The 18,450-nt window shown below is 58.8% G+C and overlaps 1 protein-coding gene across 14 annotated transcripts in view; it reads right to left on the bottom strand.

The window, feature by feature from the left end:
• EBF3 (EBF transcription factor 3) overlaps positions 1 to 18,450 on the bottom strand; it is a 124,179-nt gene that overhangs the window by 20,241 nt on the left and 85,488 nt on the right. For 9 of the 14 annotated variants that reach the window (XM_051836653.3, XM_051836656.3, XM_051836654.3 and 6 more), the window contains 3 exons: positions 18,080 to 18,224; positions 12,443 to 12,573; positions 11,820 to 11,946 (listed from right to left, as the gene is read on the bottom strand). In XM_051836653.3, the coding sequence (XP_051692613.1) occupies positions 11,820 to 11,946; positions 12,443 to 12,573; positions 18,080 to 18,224 (403 nt within the window). The remainder of the gene's footprint in view (positions 1 to 11,819; positions 11,947 to 12,442; positions 12,574 to 18,079; positions 18,225 to 18,450) is intronic. The other 5 variants (XR_016221408.1, XM_051836655.3, XM_051836663.3 and 2 more) reach the window with 1 other exon arrangement.

The following is an 18,450-nucleotide window of genomic DNA, read 5'->3' as shown; positions in this document are numbered from 1 at the left end:
AGCTGTTGCAGCCATTTGGGGAGTGAACCAGTGGATGGGAGGCCTTTCTCTCCGGCTCTCCCTCTCCCTGTCTATAACTCTACCTCTCACATAGAGAAATAAAATCTTAAGAAAAAATAAAGAAGTGTCTACAGCAAGAGAATTCATGGAGACGGGAAGTGGACTAGCAGACGCAGAGGCAGAGAGCAGGGGTGGAGCAGGACGGGAACGAGGACAGGGCTCTTACCCGTCACGAACGTGCTCCTGAGCAGGCTGACGGCTGCCCAACAGGGAACCCCCAGTCACGGCCACACGCTGACCTTCCAGGTGCTGCTGGACTCCAGTGCCCCGGCCCGGGAGGCCAGCCTGCCCGGAAGGCCATGGCCGTGTCACACAATGCACTTCCCAGAAGGCGTTTCCCTCGTTGACAGTTATTAACTGCAGGTTTTGCATGGGTGAATATTATGGTATGTAAACTACACCTGAACAAAAATCAAACATTTTAAGCCAAAGTATTCTAGTCTGAATTAGGACAGACAAGGGGAGCCGGCGCTGTGGCGTAGCAGATAAAGTTGCCACCTGCAGTACTGGCATCCCATATGGGTACCGGTTCGAGACCCGGCTGCTGCACTTCCGATCCAGCTCTCTGCTATGGCCTGGGAAAGCATTAGAAGATGGCCCAAGTCCTTGAGCCCTGCACCCGCGTGGGAGACCCAGAGGAAGCTCCTGGCTCCTGGCTTTGGATTGGCTCAGCTCCTGCCTTTGTGGCAAACTGGGGAGTGAACCAGAAGATGGAACACCTCTCCCTCTCTCTCTCTCTGCTTCTCCTTCTGTGTAATTGACTTTCAAATAAATAAATCTTAAAAAAAAAAAAAAAAAAAGACAAGGGCACATCACACAGTCCATGGAAAATGGAATTAAATAACTTTACTTTGACACAAAAGTTTTCAAATCCCTGTACGTCCCACGAACTTTCCCAGGCTCCTCACGCGTGGAAGCGAGATTCTCTCAGCACCCAGACGGGCGACCTTTTCCTGCCATTTCCCACCACCCCGGGGCCTGCGGTTGTGGAGACTGGGGACGCACACTGGACGGGCAGCAAGGAAGCCAGCCGGGCACAGCTTCCAGCGAGCAACCGCACCGAGGCTTCCCAACACCGGTACCCTGAGGATGGCCACGGGCACTCTTAGCTCCTGGGTTTTCCGGCTGTATAAAGAGGACAGGGACGGCGCTGGCAGACACTGCTGAGACAGGACCCCTGGAGCACGGTCCTCGAGCCAACCCCAGCATTGCGGCCTCCGTGGCCACCCCATGGCGGCTCTCCAGGGCTCTCCCACCAGGCGTGCCCAGGCGTCACGTCTGTCCTCCTCTAGGGCTCAGCACTGGCTCCGTGACAACCGCTCCGTTAGCTTCTTTTCTATATCCTGTTTGTCCCTACAGGCTCTGGAGTGGGCAGGACTGCGATGGGGCCCAGGCACCAGGCGTTTGCCAAGCGCTGTCCCAATACCGTGCACTGGGCTGCCAGCTTGGACACAGAGCTGCTTTCCTTGGTGTGGGGCCCACGCCGAGTGGGCAAGGGCACATCACCCACTCCAGAGCCCACCCATGAGTGCCCGCAAGACCTGGATGGTTTCCCTCCCTCTCCAAATCACCCACAGTGCCCACAGCTGAAGACCGAGCCCAGATGGGCACCAGGCAGCCACTGGCTGATGGGAGCCCTGGATGAATTCCAGACCATGTGGACGGTGAGCATCAACCTCCCAGTGCGTGTTTGAGACGAGACCCTGTGCTCATCCCAAGACTGTTCCGGTTTTCTGGTATTTCCCAGGCACACAGGCAAGGAGAAGGACAGACGCTGAGGAACTGGGGATGGGGAGGAGAGGGCACGCAGCCCACCCGTGGACGCAGGCTTGGCCCGTGGCAGGTGCTCGCCGACCCAGTGCCAGGATGCAGACCACGTGGAGCCTGACTGGGGCTGTGCACACAGGAAGGCAGCGCATGGCTCCCTGTGGGCGGGCAGGGGAGCTGCAGCCCCATGGCCTCCTGTGTGTCCAGCACACAGGAAGGCAGCGCGTGGGTCCCTGTGAGCAGGCGGGCAGGCTGCAGCCCCATGGCCTCCCACGTGTCCAGCACACAGGAAGGCAGCGCGTGGGTCCCTGTGGGCGGGCGGGCGGGTGGGCTGCAGCCCCATGGCCTCCCATGTGTCCAGCACACAGGAAGGCAGCGCATGGGTCCCTGCGGGTGGGCAGGGGAGCTGCAGCCCCATGGCCTCCCACGTGTCCAGCACACAGGAAGGCAGCGCGTGGGTCCCTGTGGGCGGGCGGGCGGGTGGGCTGCAGCCCCATGGCCTCCCACGTGTCCAGCACACAGGAAGGCAGCGCGTGGGTCCCTGTGGGCGGGCGGGCAGGCTGCAGCCCCATGGCCTCCCACGTGTCCAGCACACAGGAAGGCAGCGTGCGGGTCTCTGGGGGCGGGCGGGGGAGCTGCAGCCCCATGGCCTCCTGTGTGTCCAGCACACAGGAAGGCAGCGCGTGGGTCCCTGTGAGCAGGCGGGCAGGCTGCAGCCCCATGGCCTCCCACGTGTCTAGCACACAGGAAGGCAGCGTGCGGGTCCCTGTGGGCGGGAGGGGGAGCTGCAGCCCCATGGCCTCCCACGTGTCCAGCACACAGGAAGGCAGCGCGTGGGTCCCTGTGAGCAGGCGGGCAGGCTGCAGCCCCATGGCCTCCCACGTGTCTAGCACACAGGAAGGCAGCGTGCGGGTCTCTGGGGGCGGGCGGGGGAGCTGCAGCCCCATGGCCTCCCGCGTGTCCAGCACACAGGAAGGCAGCGCATGGGTCCCTGTGAGCAGGCGGGCAGGCTGCAGCCCCATGGCCTCCCACGTGTCTAGCACACAGGAAGGCAGCGTGCGGGTCCCTGTGGGCAGGAGGGGGAGCTGCAGCCCCATGGCCTCCCACGTGTCCAGCACACAGGAAGGCAGCGTGCGGGTCTCTGGGGGTGGGCGGGGGAGCTGCAGCCCCATGGCCTCCCGCGTGTCCAGCACACAGGAAGGCAGTGTGTGGGTCCCTGTGAGCGGGCGGGCAGGCTGCAGCCCCACTGCCTCCCACGTGTCCAGCAGCGAAACCATTATCTCATGCTCCCGGTATCCAAACTAAGCTAACTTTTGAACAATTGTGTTGTCACCCATGATGAGCCCATAAGACAAACCTACAGTCTCAGGCCAAGGGCAGTGTAAGAGTCACTGATAGCACCCCCGTCCCGAAGGCCGTGACTCCTGGTGTGGGTACCTGTTGGGAAGCTCGGTGCCAACAGACCTGAGATGCCCAGGCATGTGGACTGGAGAAAAGTCCAGCAGAGAAACCACCATGCTCGCCGCCCAAACCAGGGACGAACGCAACGCCATCCCTCGGGCACCAGCGTCAGGCACGAGGATCTGCGGAGTCACAGGCCACAGCCCCCTCCCCACTAGGGGCTGCAGGGGGGGCTGGGGTGAGAAACTTCTAGAAGGAGACGGCTGAAGAGACAGAGGCAGACTGGAAGAACTGACTCCCTGGGTCTGTTCCGTCAATGCTCCTGCCTGCCGACTTCTCAGGGGTCCCCGGAGGCCACCCTTGGGTGCTGGGCCCTGAGAGAGCTGAGACACCTGCGGGGAAGTGAGGTTTCCACCCAGGAAGGCCCAAAGGGAAACCTCTGGGGACAGGAAGAGGAAGGGGATGGAGAGCAGGGAAAGGGAGGCCCAGGCTGCACCCGGGAGGCACCGCCCTCCCCACTATCTGTGAGCCCCTGTGTTTAGAACATAACATGCCTGGGATGCTTCCTCCATGTACACACACACACGTGTGCCCTGGGATGCTTCCTCCATGTACACACACACACACACGTGCCCTGGCATGCTTCCTCCATGTACACACACACGTGTGCCCTGAGATGCTTCCTCCATGCACACACACACATGACCTGGGATGCTTCCTCCATGTACACACACACGTGTGCCCTGGCATGCTTCCTCCATGTACACACACACGTGTGCCCTGGGATGCTTCCTCCATGTACACACACACGTGTGCCCTGGGATACTTCCTCCATACACACACACACGTGTGCCCTGGGATGCTTCCTCCGTGCACACACACGACCTGGCATGCCTTCCTCCGTGCACACACGTGCCAGCCCACGTGTACGGGTGCCCCTGGAGGGACCCAGTGGCTCCATCTGCCACTCACAGCCCTGGAGGACTCCCGTGTTCCCGGGAAGCCCACAGCCCACATCACTAAAGCCTCCCCTTCCCTGCTACTGCTGTCTTAGAACTGTTCCGAGAGGAGAAGGACCTTAGCCTGGATTTGACAGCGAATGCAGCAGACTCAATACCCTTGGCAGAGTGCCTCTTCTCAGGCTCTGTCCGGGGATGAGGCTGAACCCCGAGCCAGTGTGGTCTTCAAAGGGAGGCCTGGGAGGCCTCACCTCCAGCAGCCTCCCCGGCCACATCGGCACGGCACACGCCACAGCCGAACACGCCCCTCGGTGCCCTCCAGCCGCGGGCTGTCGTGGGGCCAGGCGGATGAGGCTGGGAAGGCCTGCGGTGCCAGTGACGGGTCAGCCAGGGAGGGAGGAGCAGGGGTGTCCCTCCTGCGCTGGGACGGCACAGCAATTACGGGACTTCAACAAGCTCAGGAAAGTAAGAGCACAAGACCAGCTTGTTCTGGTGCAAAAAAAGAAAAAAAGGAAACCCATGCATAGCGGTCCATGGTTCACGTTTTCTGTGGATTTGCTGAATATCCCTCGTGTGCTCAGAGCTCACCAACGCCTACACCAAAACAAACTTATCCTTTAATTCCGTTCCCACAAATTTTCCCAGGAACGAGCGCTCGTCTCCTGTGGGTGGAAGGAGCTGCACAGCGGCCAGCGGCTGCCCCTCGCTGAGTGTCCTGTGGCCGGACCCCGCACCGCGCCATGGTCTCCGTGACCGCTGACCTGTCCACCTGCCCCCGGCCGCCCCACTCCTCCCTTCCCAGGTTACTTTATCAAGTGCGTCCTGACCCTTCAGGAACTCAACACAGTGTCCACTGCCTGTCCCAGGACGCCCCTCCTGGCGGTCCCCCTGGCAACACAGGTGGGTGGGGGAGGCGGGGGTCCCTGCCTCCAAGGGGCTGAGCCAAGCCAGGGAGAGGGCCCAGCCTGCCCCTGCGGTCCACATTCCGACAATTACTAAGGGAAACCCGGATGACCCTTTTGTCCTTTGGGCAAGATGAATGGGCGTCCGCACCCGGCTACGTTTTGTCAGTTCGGTGCTGAGGAGTCGATACCTTCACCTTGACACGGAAACTTCGCGATTTATCAGCCCAGTCCTCCTCGGGGTGAGCATGGCCCCGACAGCACAGCCAATCGGGGTGCGGGGAGCGGACCCGGTCACGGGCACTTGGAAAGCGACCAAAGCCCCCTCGGATGACAGACAAATGTGTCTTGTTAGCAACAGCCCAAAAGCACTTGACTTGTACTAATAACAAAAAGGGCAGGCTGGTCACCGTGGGTCTAAAGACGAAGCACCCTGTCACCAGCCTGGTTGGGAAATTAGCAAATAATGTTCTTTTCCTTGATAAATGGGTGACAGCTCCCTCTCACCAATCATTTTTAACATTTTGATGCATGCCTATGATCCCACTGGAGGGGCAGCAAAGTTTACTGGCTCTCAATTTTCAGATGATGAATGGAACGCTCTAAATGTGCGATTTCTGTATGAGGTATAGTTCATTTTAAGCAATTCTGGTAAATGGTGTCACTGATTAGGACAAATAGTCTACTTGTGCAACAGCACAGACGGTGTCTCTCTCCCGGCCTCCTTCGAGACAGAAAGAGGGGACAGCGGTGACCCCGGTAGCCCGCTTGGCAGCACACCTAACAGGGACATCCCCAAACCTCCTCCAGCACCCACCAGGCCAGCCCCGCCTCACTGGGTTTGATGTCACCCCACGAGGCTGCTGGGGGCGGGGCTCAAGGTGTGCCCGCCCACCCACCTGCCTACCCGCGCTTTGTGGCTCTGCCTCAAGGGCCCCGAGGGCAACCGGTGTCCACGCCCAGGTGAAGGGGCTGCGGTGGGACGCCCATCACCCGACCGGTGTGAGAATGCCCACTCTGCTATCCGCCCTGGGACAGAGGACGAAAGCAAAGGAGAGGACAGGCTGGGAGGAAAACTGTTGTTTTAAATGCTTATTTATTATCTTCCTCTACTTCAAAGGCAGGGCAACAGAGACAAAGAGATCAATCGATTGGCTGATGGTTGACTGATTTTCCATCCACTGGTTCACTCCCCCAATGCCTTCAACAGCCCAGGCCGGGCCAGGCTGAATCCACATGGGTGGCAGGGGCCCAGGCACTTGAGCCATCGCTCCCTGCATCCCAAGATACATTTGCAGGAAGCCAGATCAACAGCAGAGTAGCTGGATTCAAACCAAGAGTGGCTAAACCCACTGTGCATTGATGCCTGCCCCACTGGTCTCGTCTGAGTCACACGTGACAAGATCCCACGTCTGGGCAGGCCTGGGGACAGCCTGAGCTGAGGACACAGGCCTGTGCTGTTCTCCACCTGAGTAACCGCGTGGAAAACCAAGGTGGGCACAGGCACCCATCCTCCAGGGGATCGCCAGGGCTGACCGAGGGAAGGAAGCGGAGATGCTGGACACCCTGAAGATGTCCAGTCTGGGTGAGGGCAACAGTGGGGCCACAGGCGGGGCCGCCAGAGACAGACAGACACCGCGCTCCTGTGGTGCGTCGGGCTGAGTCTCCGTGGACCCCTGGAGCCATGACAACAGCGTCCGTTTCTCCCTGCATCGTGTCTGCGTTACAGGCTCACGGTGGAGATCGCCGGGTGGTTTACATTGGAGGGCAGTATCCACGTTTAGGGTGGCATAGTAAAAGTCGGATGATTTGTGGGTGGCAATTAAGCGTCATTTGCTCTGCGGACACAAGCGATTTGTCTGAGGCGCACGGCCGGGGAGGTGGCTGGCGGGGGTGGCTATGGCCATGGGCACTTCCGACTCCACAGTGTTGATGGACCACAGAGCGCACACACACACACACACACACACACACACACGACCTTTAACCTGCTGCAGAAACACGCAGTGAAGCGGGGGCTGCACAGTGCGCGGGGTGGGGGCGTCACCCCAGCCCTGCGCCCCCAGCCGAGGTTCAAGGCACACACAGTCTTTCTAAGGAAAACATAAATGCTATATCAGAGAAGAGCACAAGCCTTCAGCGATTACCGGCCAAGGGAGGGTCTCCTAGGCCTGACGCTGGATGCTCACCTCTCCGCTCCCGCCCCGGGGTTGGGGATGCTCGGCAGGCCTGGGCCTGGCCAGGTCTTCGGCTGTGAGTGCTAATTGGGCCCGCCCGGCACGCTGCCCACGCCACGTTTGGTGTCTGGGTTCAGATGGTCCCAGGCACAGGCTGAGTCCTGTGGGGATGGGCCACCCAAACACAGGGGACCGGAGGGCGGCAGGAACAGCCCCCCGCGACCCGAGTCCCCGGCATCCAGGCTGCTGCCTCCTAAGTCGCTCCGCCAACCTGGGCGTTTTCGGAAGGCGGCAACATGCATGCTGGTGCCGTTACACTCCACACACGTGGAAACACGCCTGTACAAGCAGTGTTGGCGATGACATAACTTCAATTAGCAGCGTGCAAATTCCAATCTGTCTTAATCAAATAACACCATAATGCTTATATTCCAATTAAGAAATAATTCCTTTTATTACTCTTAACAATTTGATATGTTTCTCCGGGTGAAATTACGAGTGCACAGACGGAGTTCCTCAGGTAGGACGTTCCAACACTATTTTAATTATTATTAAACAAGCAAATGGGACATTATTAGACAAATATTAAAACAAGCTTGCACTCAGTTATTAATTTGCACTATTCACTTTTAAATGCGGCAAATATCTCATTAATGTAATCCGAGGTGCCCGCCGGTTTATATTGCATTTGGAGTCTAGAAGGCAACTCACCATTAACTAGCAATTACATACAGAGTGACTGTTAATTCTGCTCCTAAGTGCTCGCCGCTTGAAAACTGTTCACTCTCTCTAATTTCTGACCTTCTTACAACAGGGGTGAGGCACAGTGGGAATACAAAGAACTGGTGTGGAGGCGCTGGACATGTCATCTGTGACTTGTTCTTTTAATTCACCGTGCTAATCAACTGCACTGCCACAGCCTCCCAAGGTAATGGTGTCCTCGGAGCGTCTGGGAGCAGCAGGCAAGGGGCTTGGGCGGACAGGGCTTGGCCTGCCTGCCTGCCCCGGCGGGCGGGCGTGGGCCGAGCGCCCACTCGGCTTGACTGATAGGGTCTGGTCCCGAGCAGTCTGGTGTTTCTCAGATCACCGTAAACAGATCATCTGGGCTTCTGCAAAGCCCTCCCAGCCTCTGGGTGGGCAGCCCCCTCCGCTGAGCCCAGGTTCATTATCCCGGGCCTAGCTGCCCCACGCTGGCCTCACGCCGGCAAGGTTAAACGTGAGGGTGTCCCAGCAGCCTCTGGGGCTGGGGACACTGATGGGAACCAGACGCTCGGGGGGCCGGCGCCCGAGCCGTGGCATTCAGAGGGCCCGGCTCAGCTTTCAGCGGGAGTGCAATTCCCGGTGATTACCTCGTTGTCCCCGCCAATTTCGGGGCGATGCAAATCAGACAGAAGCTTCCAGGTCAGACAGGCTCTGACCCCACCTTTCCTCTGCTCCCTGAGTGCACACAGCACGTTTGAAATGTATATTCCTGTTAATGGTGGGGGCGGGGGGGGGGGGCATAAATTAGCCTCCCGCCAAGAACGGCTGAGCTCGCCAAACAGCTCCATTGAAAATGCCCATTCATGGAAGAGGGTCTGGGTGGAGGAGACCCCGAAGCCTTGGGCAGTGGGACCTTGAACTTGTGAGCCAAGAGGCCCAGTTGGTCTGAGAGTGGACACCATGGTCACTGCAGTAGGGCAGGCCCACGTGGCTGTAACCGACTCAGGGGCACAACGCTTCTCTTGAGGGCCAGGATAGGAAGGCATGCCCCCCGGCCAGGCACAAGGGTCTGCAGGGAGCGCTCCCCCCACCACACTCCCCCAGCCCTGGAGCGGCAACAGGGCCTCGGCAAGCCGGGAACTGGGGCCGTGGCCTGTGCCATGTGACACCGGCAGCCAGTGGCAGGTGGCCCCTCCCACCCGAGCTCATTTTCCTTTCCCAGCCACCCACGCTAACACACATGCAGCTCAGGGCTTTCTCTTCAGCCCCAGGCACAGCGGCCCCCGAGGACAGGCAAGGCGGGAAGGAACGGGACGGGGCCTCTCAGCTCTCACTTCTCTCAAAAGCAAAACAAACAAGCAACGGTCTCCACTCTTAGCCACAGCTGTGCAGGCTTCCCAGTGGAAAAGCTCACAGGCCAAGATCGGGGCTCAGGAACGGATTCTGAAGAATTCAGCCAGGACGGGCCACGTTCCGAGTGGGGAACAAGTGATCTACCCGCGCACGGTCAAGCAGACCACAGCCCGTCCTGCCACGTGAGGACACACACGCACCCTGCAGCCGTGAACCAAACCCAGGCCCCACGGGCAGCATTGGAATCCACACGGGACACCCAACCGTGACGTGTGTCTGCTGCACCACGGGAGCCAGTGCGGGGCTCAGGACGTGGGCAGGTGTCCCACAGACACCTCCACCACGTTTAGCCACTCTACTGTCCACGGAGGGCCTGCCACCTGTGGGCTGCTGGGCTTTGGCTCTCCCAGACCCTCATCAAAGCCTCAGGAGGCCCAGCCGAGGGGAAACTGGGCCTTGTAGGAGTCAGGAGCCACACATTCACACACCCACACGCCCAGGAGCCACAGGCACGAGCAGCATGCCGAGCCCCCCTGGCCGCCGGGTCTCAGCAGTGAGTACTCTGCAGACCCAAGGGGATAGGCCACACATGCAGACACGTGTGGCACCCACAGTGGCAGACAGCATGCGGAGGCGTGTTGAGTACATGCGTGGCTTTATCTGCAGGGTTGCCGGAGAGACCCCATGAGGGGCCCCACTTCCTGCCTCTCCCAGAGACCTGTTGCCCACAGAAGCGACACTCTACACAGCAAAAGCACTTCTGTGTTGAAGTCTACAGATGCTCCCCGACGTACAACGGGGTACCCACATCCCAGGAGGCCATCACACAACAAAAACACCTTAAGCCAAAAAAAGATACATCAGGGGCCAGCAGTTAAGCTGCTGCCTGTGACACTGGCATCCCTCATGGGCACTGGTTCAAGTCCCAGCCACTCCACTTCTGATCCAGCTCTCTGCTGTGGTCTGGGAAAGCAGCAGGAGATGGGCCAAGTGCTTGGGCCCCTGCACCCATGTGGGAGACCCACATGGAGTTCCAGGCGCCCGGCCCTGGCTGTTGCAGCCATTTCAAACATGCACCAGCAAACAGCTCGCTCTCTCTCTAACACTCCCTTTGAAATAGATAAACGAATGTTGTGAATAAAGACACCTGTTCCGCACCTGCCCCGCATCCCTGAGCCTCGCCTGGGAGCTCGTGTCCTGAACAGTCACTTCCAGCTCCAGCACAGAGCTGCTGAGCTTCTGCTCCTGACGACCACGCGGAAGCGACCACGTGATGCCTGCCAGCATGCTTTCCTGCCACTGGCGCCCCCTCAGCTGACCCAGCCTAAGTCAACGTGGGGTTGAAAAGTCGCCCCGACTTTTCTATTTTTGAATACACCAGGGGCCTTCAAAATCTGAGGGAGCTGACCGCCCTCAACTGCAGAATCTTACAAGGAAGCCAAGAGCATCCGGGCCACAGAAGGGGGCCACGCGCACCTGCCCGAGGTCCCTCTGCCACTCCCGCCTCTCTTCTGCTGGTTCCACCTCGCCTGCCTGACCCCGAGGGACCCAGCCCAGACACACCCCTGCAGTGACGTGGGGCCAACCTGGAAGTGAGCAGCGGTGGGATTTATGTGCGACTGTCACGCTCATTCAGTCCTTCCTGGAAAAGGCCGTGGCCGAGCCCCTCCACTACCTCTCTGCACCCAAGAGAGAAGGGACTCTCACGACGTCATCTACTGGCTGGACACAGGACATGACCACATCCCAGAGGGAGACCAGACCTGCCCCCGGGCACCTCTGGGTGGTGACGGGGTAGGAGTCAGAGCTGATGCCCCCAGCGGGGCTCCCGCCCGGGCCCTCACAGACCCACCCACTGTACGAGCGCCTAGGACCACAGGTGCTCAGCTCGCCCTTCATGGTCACCGGGGTCCAGCGCACGCTGCCAGAGTTAAAGACCTTTCTTACACACTGCAGCCTTTGGACCTGGCCAAGACTGAAAACCAAAATGCAGACACGCCTTACGTCCACTTATTTATGGCATTTCTCAGTGGCCATCTCCAACACGTCATGCTAATTAGGCCCTCCCGGGGCTGCAGAGGCGAGTTGGCCCTGCCCCCAGGAACGCAGGACCCCTGTGCAGCGTTCAAGACCCCGGGCAGAGCAGGAGAGACCAGGACTACAATAGCGGCCTCTCCACTCCTGGGCATGTGCCTCGGCCTGTGGCCTCCCCTCAGCCTCAGCCGGCGCAACCGGACAAGGGGACAACCCGGGCAGAGGTCTGCTGTGTGACGACACGGAGGCGGAGGAGAGAGCCGGGGACACTGCTGTCAAACTCCCCCACCCCACAGGTACCCAGGGAGGTACCCAGCTGTGGTCACACGGCCTCGGGGGCTGCACCTGTCCACAGCACTGGGCCCATCCCAGACGCAGACAGGCAGAGCGTGCACCCGCGTGAACGCCCCCCTGGGCGGCCCCAAGGTGCCCTGCTGGGGAGAAGGCACGGAACGCGGACTCACCGGTGTAGACGAAGCGCCCGGGAGCACCTTTGCAGAACTGTTTGGATTTGTAGGAGAGGGTGACTTCCACGACGCCAGGAATGTGCCGCGGCGGGGTCTGCACTCGGATGGCGTGGGGCGTTATCAGCTGCAAAACCACACACGGCGGACAGCGTTCAGCCTCACTGGCCGCGGAGGCGGACACTCGCCAGTTGGAGATAATTACCCAAATGAGCACAAATTGGACCATCGGCCCGGAATGCTCCCTCCTAGCTGGCACCCAGTCTCGGGACCTACCGTGTTCTTTAAGAAAATATCTGCAAACGATCCTGGGGTTTCGTTGGCAGGAAAGGCCAGAGGGCATCATTCACAGGAAAATTGCCACCATATGTCTCCGTGAACTTCCCTGGGAACTCCAGGGCTAACTGTTCCAGGGGCCTGGAGGGCCTCCTGTAGCAGCTTCTAAAGCCAGGGGCACGGGGCTGAGGGTGGGGGAGGCTCTGTCCCTGCACCGGGAGGAGCCCCAGCCAGAGGTGAGGATTTGGGGGCGGGGGGTGGCTTCGTGCCCTCAAGCTCTCGGCAGCTCGTCCAGGGCAGCCGTGAACGCAGCCACAGCTCAGGGCGCCCGGGCTGCGCAGGCTTACCTCGCTCCACACCAACATGGTTCCAAACACAACTTGAAGGCCGTCAAAGAAGTTGTCTCCGATTATGATCACGGTGGCGCCCCCCGTGGTCCAGCCTTCACTGGGACTGATGGCCTTGATGCACGGCGTGGCTGCTCGCACAAGACAGAGAACACAGACCTCAGGACCCCGTCCAGCCCACCCCGAAGCCGCGCCAGCCGCCGCGGGAGGAGAGGCGTGTCTCTCCTCCAGGCGGCACGCAAAGGGCAATCGTAGATCAGCATGTTGATGTGTTTAAAGCAAACTATTAAATGTTTTATAAAGCAAAGGCCGAGCTGTGGAATACTAGTGAGCAAGAAAAAAAAAAAACGGCTTGATATAGCAAATTACGTGTCAGGGCAAATATGACTATTACAAATGATTAAGCATCGCCTGCACGTGGCGCGTCGATTTCTCTGCTTTGCTATACAGATCTAAGCAGAGCCAATCAAAAGGCTGTTGAAGGAGATGGAAGAGCAAATGCCTCGCACTTCGATTCCTCATAAGCAGCTAACTGGGTTGGGTTTTTTCATCCGCGAACTTTGCCTTTTGGTTCAAAACTCCATTTTCCTCTGTCACTCCCCAATTACCACTTTTCACTTTTCATCAGGAGGAAAAAAAATCAAAAGCACTATATTAATACTTTTGTCAAAGGTACACATTTTACATCTAATACTGTTTGTCGGCAGGGATCCCCGAGCCGCTGGCCTGACCTCTCTTTGTCTCGCGAGCCCTCCCATTTGCATGAGTTATTACAACAGTGCTGCTGCAGCCGGCCACGCGGGCAGCCCTGCTGGGGGACGCAGAAACAGGAGGAGGGTGCAGCCCAGGAGACGGGCAGCACGAGGCCCGGCATGGTGCTCCCAGCAGCCTGGAGCAGGGAGGCTGGGCCAGGCTGAAGGCTACAGGGCTGATGGAGGCCAGCTCTGTCCTGCCTCTGGTCAGCCTGTCCCGGACACGGTGCTGGCGACCTTTCCGACCGCCCTCCGTGGCCTTCTGTGCGTGGAGTCCCGTGAAGAGGAGGTGGCCCTGGGACACACGGGCGGCATGCTCGCCAGCTAACCTGCAGGGTGAAGGCACCACGTTTGGGCAGAGCCCTGTGCTCAGCTCGGGGCCTCGGCTGACTGTAGCTTTCAGGAGGGCCGGGACCATTCTCTGGCACACAAAAGAGGACCTGTGGGATGCCAGCCCTCCTTGCTAATGGCTGGACACGGGGACACCCAGATGGAAGGAGGCCCAGCCTCAGCCCTCCACCGGGAGGGGAAGCCCTTGCAGCAAGTCTGGGGCACCCCCGGGGGTCATCCCTTCTTCCTCCTGGGTTCGTGGGGCAGGGGTGAAGATGAACCCAAGAGGGAGGAATGCAGCCCCGGGCCCAAGGGACACCCCTCCCATTTCGGGGTTCTTCCTTGGTGCACAAGCACCTGAGTGCCCATCTGTCCAAAGCAGCAGTAAAGAGGGAAGCTTGACAAACAAGAAGTGGCTGAACCAAGCCACCCCAGCTCCGGGTGTCAGCCCCCAGCCCCGGCCCAGCGGCCGCAGACATCTGGGGGCCTTATTAGGTCGTTCGTCTTATTTGAGCCCCGCGTAGCTCGGCTGCAGATAAATCATCTTTTTAGACTCGGGGTCAGATCTGGTTGCACGTCTTCATAAGTGGGAGTTTTCCGGAAGCCTGCGTGCCGCGGCTTCCCGGACGGGCCGAGGCGGCCCGGGCAGCCCCCGCCGCGCTAATCACCATTAGCTATTGTTGTTGAGCACACCGCCGACACGCCACCTTCCTTTGTTTGCTCTAATGTTGGACGAGTGGGGGTTATATTTGCTCATTCCACACGCATATCCCCTCCGAAGCAGAGGCACAGAGCACACACTGGGAACCTGCCCTTAACTAGCGCTGTTGACTTCATGCTAATAAGTTCATACAAATTTTCATTTCTGAGGCTTCCGAGTGACATTTGCTTTTCTTAATTGCATGGAGAGCATTTGAAAAGGATCAGCTCTCTAAAGACTGGCAAGTCTCCTCCAAGGGAGTGACCTTCATCAGCACAGCCAATTATGGCAAATAATTCACAAAAAAAATTACAGTAAACAAATTTACTTTGGAGGTGAGAAAAGAAAAAAAAAAAAAGCCCAGGATGAGTGCGTGCGCGCACCAGAGATTGCTGTCTGGCAGCTGTGGCCCAGTGGAAGCCACATCACCTCGGAATTCGTAGTGCTTCTCCGTGGGTAGGAAGCACGGGCTGCCTCGGCCTCCTCGCGGCCGATAGCCATCTTCCTTCTGCCCGTATTTGCATACATTTCAATGCACACACAGAGAGGGAACATGTGTTCAGTGGGAACCATAGCAAAATGAATTACACAGACAGCGCTGGAGATCTAATGATATACGGCGCACAATGCACTCCAACAGATGACGGAGCTGGGCACGGCAGCTGAAGATGGCAGAGGAGCCGGCGCACGGCGGGGAGAGGGAGCCCCCCGCGCCCCCGGGCTCTCGCCCTGGCCCCACTGTGGGACACGTTCTCCAAGACAGATCCCGGTCTGTGAGCTTCGGGCCTGGCCCGGCCTCGTGGAGCCCAGGGCTGCCAGGGTCTGCGGGAGGCTCCCCTGGTGCAGGCTGGGATGATAAGTTTTAAACTGCAAGGGTCCTGCCGCCCCAACCCCACCCCGGCATCACGGACGCCCTCCACTGTGCTTTCGCCTTGGGCACCCGGCCTCGACCGGCCTGCGGCTCATCCTGTGGGCACTGGTGAAGACGAGGCCTGAGCCGGGAACCAGGGTCCTGGACCCCGGTCCTGCTGTCTCCTCCCTTTTGGGGGGTTTCTCCCCAGCATCTCGGGTATTCCATTAGCCCACAGCTTCCCGTTAATCAGCGAGCTCTCCTGAGTAATATCCCAGCATTTGTCACCTTTCTCTGCATTCACAATATTGAGGCACTCAAACAGGCCTAATCTTGCCTCGTGAAGACTTCTTTGTTCTGCTGCTAAAACGTCTTGTAATTGTGCTTGGGATGTCCAGATGGCTGGCTGATACTCCAGCTGATAGGATTATACCTTTACCTCTCCTAGGGCCATCTGTTCCCTGCAACTCGCTAAAGCCCCACAGCCTGGATTCAGTTGTCCTTATTGCATAAACCTAACCGCATTACGGCACTTGGCATGCAAATCGCTTCTGTGCTGCAGGCCGGGTGCCGGGCAGGGCGCTCCAAGGTTTAAACAGGGTTGGAGCCGTTCACGAAAGGGACAAGTGACAAGGAAAAAATGAAAGGCCGGGTCCTCCTGTGTTGTGCTGGAAGGTGGAATGGTTGTTTTCCCGCACTTGTGTTCAATACTGTAAATAATCTGCCTTCTTTTTGTGAGCTCAAAGGACGCCGTGGCAGGCATCCACGGCAGCAGCAGGGGGAATTAGTTTACTTGGAAACCATCAGCGAGTGTGTACACACTGCTGGTGAATATTAGATGATTGGATAATGAGGTGTGAGCCGGCGGAGGCTGCACAGAGGCCCGGAGCTGTGGTTATGGGGGCGCGTTTTCCCTCAAGAATGTGCGACCGAGCGATGCAGAGCCAGCTCCCCACCCCACGGTGCACCCTGACCGGGCACAAGGTGCGAAGCCGCCTTGGGAAGGACCTGGCCAGACCTCGGGATGAACTTCCTGAGGGCAGACGCTGCACACAGGAAGTGACGAAGCACACAGGAGAGCCCCGCCACGTTGCGCAGGGCATTAGAGAACCGGGCGCTAAGTGCAGGAAGAAGGCCTCTCCCTGGGAGATCCAGAGACCTGCAGGCTTAGGTGACCGGCCAGCATGCAGGATGGGACCAAGCACCTCACTCTCTTGCAAGAAAGTGACAGCATAAACGTGGGCAAAATATTGAGAAACAAACATAAAAAAAAAGAAAGAAAAGCCCTGAGCAAGACCACTTCTGTAAACAGCTCTTGATGAGCCGGGATTTATCTCCAAGGTACTCGCTCGTGGCCTTTATTTCTCTAAATGCCACATTTTCTGCTTACAGTCAAATGCTTCTCATGCTACTTACAAAAATAAATACTTGTACTTTGCTCAGATCATAACAGCTCATTAGAGGAGGTGGATTTTGGACCCAGACTCCAGCCCTGCACCAGAGGGCTGGGGAGGCCTCCTTGAACCTATCGCCTCCCGAGCTCGGCTCTCTGGGGAGGCACGGACTGAGGCCCGGGATTCAACCTGCTTAATTGTGGACCTCATTAGTGATGGTTGCTAGGCAAACACACACCTACCTCCAGCGCACGGGGAGGAGATAAACAATACGTCACGGAGGCTAATGACTGGTGCTCAAAGCGACCTGTAATTATTATATTTTTGTTCTCTTATACCTCCATCATTAATGTAGAAAAACAAATTAGTTTATTTTTGTGCACTACAGCAGATTCATAACCGTCTCCCAGCGTTCTGTCTGGGTCGTATTTCACTGCGAGCGTCCGCCGGGCGCCGCGCGTTTGCCCGCGTGTGCGTCCCCCTGCCCGGCGTGCGGCTCTGGAGAGCTCTCACGGACAGAACCGCACCACGGGCTTTGCGATTTACTTAAAAAAAAAAAAAAACTCACAACGCTGTCTCAACAAGTCGCACTGGCCAGAGCCTCGTGCTCATTAGGACTTGTTTGATCCAGGAAACGCATCCACTTTACAGGGGGTGTGTGGAGTGCGGGGTGCGGGGCAGCACTGGGGGTGTGTGGAGTGTGGGGTGCGGGGCACAGCTCTGGGGGTGTGTGGAGTGCGGGGCACAGCACTGGGGGTGTGTGGAGTGCGGGGCACAGCACTGGGGGTGTGTGGAGTGCCGGGCACAGCACTGGGGGTGTATGGAGTGCCGGGCACAGCACTGGGGCTGTGTGGAGTGCCGGGCACAGCACTGGGGGTGTGTGGAGTGCAGGGCGGAAGCAGCACTGGGGGTGTGTGGAGTGCGGGGCACAGCACTGGGGGTGTGTGGAGTGCCGAGTGCGGGGCACAGCACTGGGGGTGTGTGGAGTGCCGGGCACAGCGCAGCAGCACGTGGGACGCCTGGCACACGGCTGCCCTGAGTGCTCCCGACTCCCTGCCTGCCACTCGACCAGAAATTCCGCTCGTAACAAGCAAAGCAAGGAGTCAATCCCCTAGAAGCGCTGAGTTAAAGGAACACTTATGCTGTTCCTGTGCTCATCCCACCGCCCTGCCCCCACTCTCCCCGCACACATGCGCACACACGCTCCGGGGACAGGAACCCATCCTCACAGCCGCCTTCTGGCCGTCATCACCCATGGAAATGTGCGCGGGGTGTTCGGGGGATGCGCCTCTGGATGGGGCCTTCCCACCGGGCAAAATAAAGCCAAATAAACCAAAATCGCAAGAAAAGCTTAGAAACAAACCCATGATGTGAAGGCTATGGCAGGTGACGAGAACGCAAGAGCTGGGCTTCTCAACCCAGCGGGAGGAGGGAGAGTGGCTGGGAGGCCCGTCTGCCCCCACCCCCACCACCAAAGGGAACTGCCCACCCCAGCCTGCCCCGCCCCGGGCCCTCATGGCCAAGACGGGGTCACTCCCCATGAGCCAACATAAAGGATGGAGCAAAGAAAAAGAAGCATTGCAAATAAAAGGACATGTAACATGTGCCTACCATTGTCCAGATAAGAAGGGGCCGTACCTTCTGACGGGTCCAGGCGGCGGGCCCGCCGGCCGTGCTTGGAGTTGTTGTGCACAAACATGTTGTCGGACACGGCCAGCACGTGGCCGTCCACGTTGACTGTTGTCGAGACAACCACCTGCGGAGACGAAGCGGATTTTAAACAGAGCCGGAGAACAGTGCGGCCGCCAGCAGGCTCGGGGAAACCGCGTCCGACGCCCAGCTCGCTCCTGGGGCCCCGGCACCGCCCGCGCCCACGCCCACGGCCATCTTGGTGCCTAGGGGTTGGGGTGTTTCGCTGTGTTTTGAATGGAGACTGCTTGCCTGAAAACCTGGCGCTCACTCTCCTACGATGCCAACAGTGA

Source organism: Oryctolagus cuniculus, chromosome 15, assembly GCF_051225735.1.
Source record: "Oryctolagus cuniculus isolate XC-2025 breed Fujian yellow rabbit chromosome 15, ASM5122573v1, whole genome shotgun sequence".
Lineage (NCBI taxonomy): Eukaryota > Metazoa > Chordata > Mammalia > Lagomorpha > Leporidae > Oryctolagus > Oryctolagus cuniculus.
Note: the sequence above shows the minus strand (reverse complement) of the source record. Positions and strands in the feature narration are given on the sequence as shown.